The 1,810-nt window shown below is 41.6% G+C and overlaps 1 protein-coding gene across 1 annotated transcript; it reads left to right on the forward strand.

Annotated features, from left to right (window-relative positions):
* Positions 1–350: 350 nt before the first annotated feature.
* Positions 351–1,487, forward strand: LOC134252568 (uncharacterized). Its single transcript, XM_062735072.1, has one exon. The coding sequence runs from the start codon at positions 351–353 to the stop codon at positions 1,485–1,487; it is 1,137 nt and encodes a 378-aa protein (XP_062591056.1).
* The last annotated feature ends 323 nt before the right edge of the window (positions 1,488–1,810 follow it).

Genomic DNA, 1,810 nt, shown 5'->3' on the forward strand with positions numbered 1-1,810 from the left:
GAATTTGTTATTAAAGACAGTTATGTGGATGACTTACTCACTTCAGTGAATACTATTTGTGAAGCCAAGGAAATAATTCTGAACACTGAAAGACTTTTAAGCCTTGGAGGATTTCGTGTAAAACATTGGATTGTTTCTGGTGATCAAGATGACTACTTTGCAGGATTGAATGTGTTATGTGCCGAGCAGGAAAACATTCTTGGAATGATTTGGTTACCCAAAGATGATGTCTGGATGTTCAAGGCAAAACTGAACTTTTCGCCAAAAAGACGTGGAAAGCATACAGAGGATGATATCGAGGATGGACAATTACATAATTACATCTTATTCCAGACAGTCCAACTCGCAGGATGGTTCTAAGTCAGGTTGCAGGCATATATGATCCTCTTGGACTGGTTGCTCCATATGTATTGTCTGCAAAAATTCTTATGAGGACCATGTGTTCCAAAGAAAATGAAATTGGATGGGATGAGCCTATGAGTGAAGATATGAGGGCCAAGTGGGTTCAGTTCTTTACAGGACTTTATGATTTGCAGAATTTAACATTCAAAAGATGCCTTATGCCGGAAAACACTGAAGGTGATCCAATGCTTGTCATATTTTCGGATGGAAGTCAGCAAGCCTACGGTGCATGTGCCTATATCAGATGGCATACCAAAGATGACAAATACACATCGAGCCTAGTGATAGCAAAGAATCGAATTGCACCTGCAAAGCAGTTGTCTACCCCTCGTCTTGAACTCTGTGGAGCAGTGCTTGCGTCTAGGCTGCGTCAAAAACTAGTAACAGAAATGAATTTCAAATTCAGTAAGATTGTGCATATTGTCGACTCCATGAATGTTAGAGCACAAATACAGCGAGAGAGTTATGGCTTTGGGACATTTGTGGCAACACGTGTTGCTGAAATACAAAGCACATCTGATCCCACTGAGTGGTGGTGGGTTCAAGGGGATCAGAACCCTGCCGATATGACTACAAGGGTTGCAGTAGCAAGTGCTTTAGGGACTGATTCTAAGTGGCAAAACGGGCCAGATTTTCTGAGAACTCCATTTGAATTTTGTCCAATAAGTCAAGAAAATACAATAGACAGCGATCAGATACCTGATATTATTGGGGTGACGATGTCAATCACTTCTGAGAATCGTTCTTCCCATGGATGTGCTGTTATAGACATAGAGCGGTTTGCCAGTCTGAAGAAGCTTCTTCGAGTTACCAGCATGGTTCTAGCCATTGTGAAATGGAAAACATTTAGAGGTATTTGTAGCAAGATCTCTTCAGGGACATCTGTTGAAGCAGAAAGAAGCTGGGTTAAGCGTGCACAGGAAAACTTACCAGAAGATTACATGAAGAAGTTTCAAAGACTTTGGCCATTCATCGATCAAGATGGGATTACTTGCGTTGGACAGCGCATGGCTGAATGGATCAAACAATCATGGAACCAGAGAGAATTCTTTTTGCTGCCAAGAAAGGGTCGGTTTACGGAGTAAGTTGTGCGCAGTGTTCATGGTGAAGATCATGCAGGATTGGAGGTGACGTTAGCAAAAATCAGAAGCAGATATTGGATTCCCGGAGTTCGAAAAATCATAAGACGAGTCAAGGATAACTGTGTTGTGTGCAGAAAGCGGGATAAAGTAACAATACAACAACAGATGGGTGTTTTACCTTCATTTCGACTGAATCCAGCACCTCCATTTTACAATTGTGCCGTTGATATGTTTGGACCATATACCATACGTGATACAGTCAAAAGACGAACACATGGAAAGGCATATGGGGTATTGTTTAACTGCCTCAATTGCAGGGGTGTGTA

The sequence above is a fragment of the Saccostrea cucullata genome, unplaced genomic scaffold, assembly GCF_032062105.1.
Source record: "Saccostrea cucullata isolate Sc308-1 unplaced genomic scaffold, CSIRO_AGI_Scuc_v1 ctg1473, whole genome shotgun sequence".
NCBI lineage: Eukaryota > Metazoa > Mollusca > Bivalvia > Ostreida > Ostreidae > Saccostrea > Saccostrea cuccullata.

What these genes read in the sequence shown, in the direction of transcription:
- LOC134252568 (XM_062735072.1), top strand. Translation starts at nt 351, where the DNA reads ATGGTTCTAAGTCAGGTTGCAGGCATATATGATCCTCTTGGACTGGTT.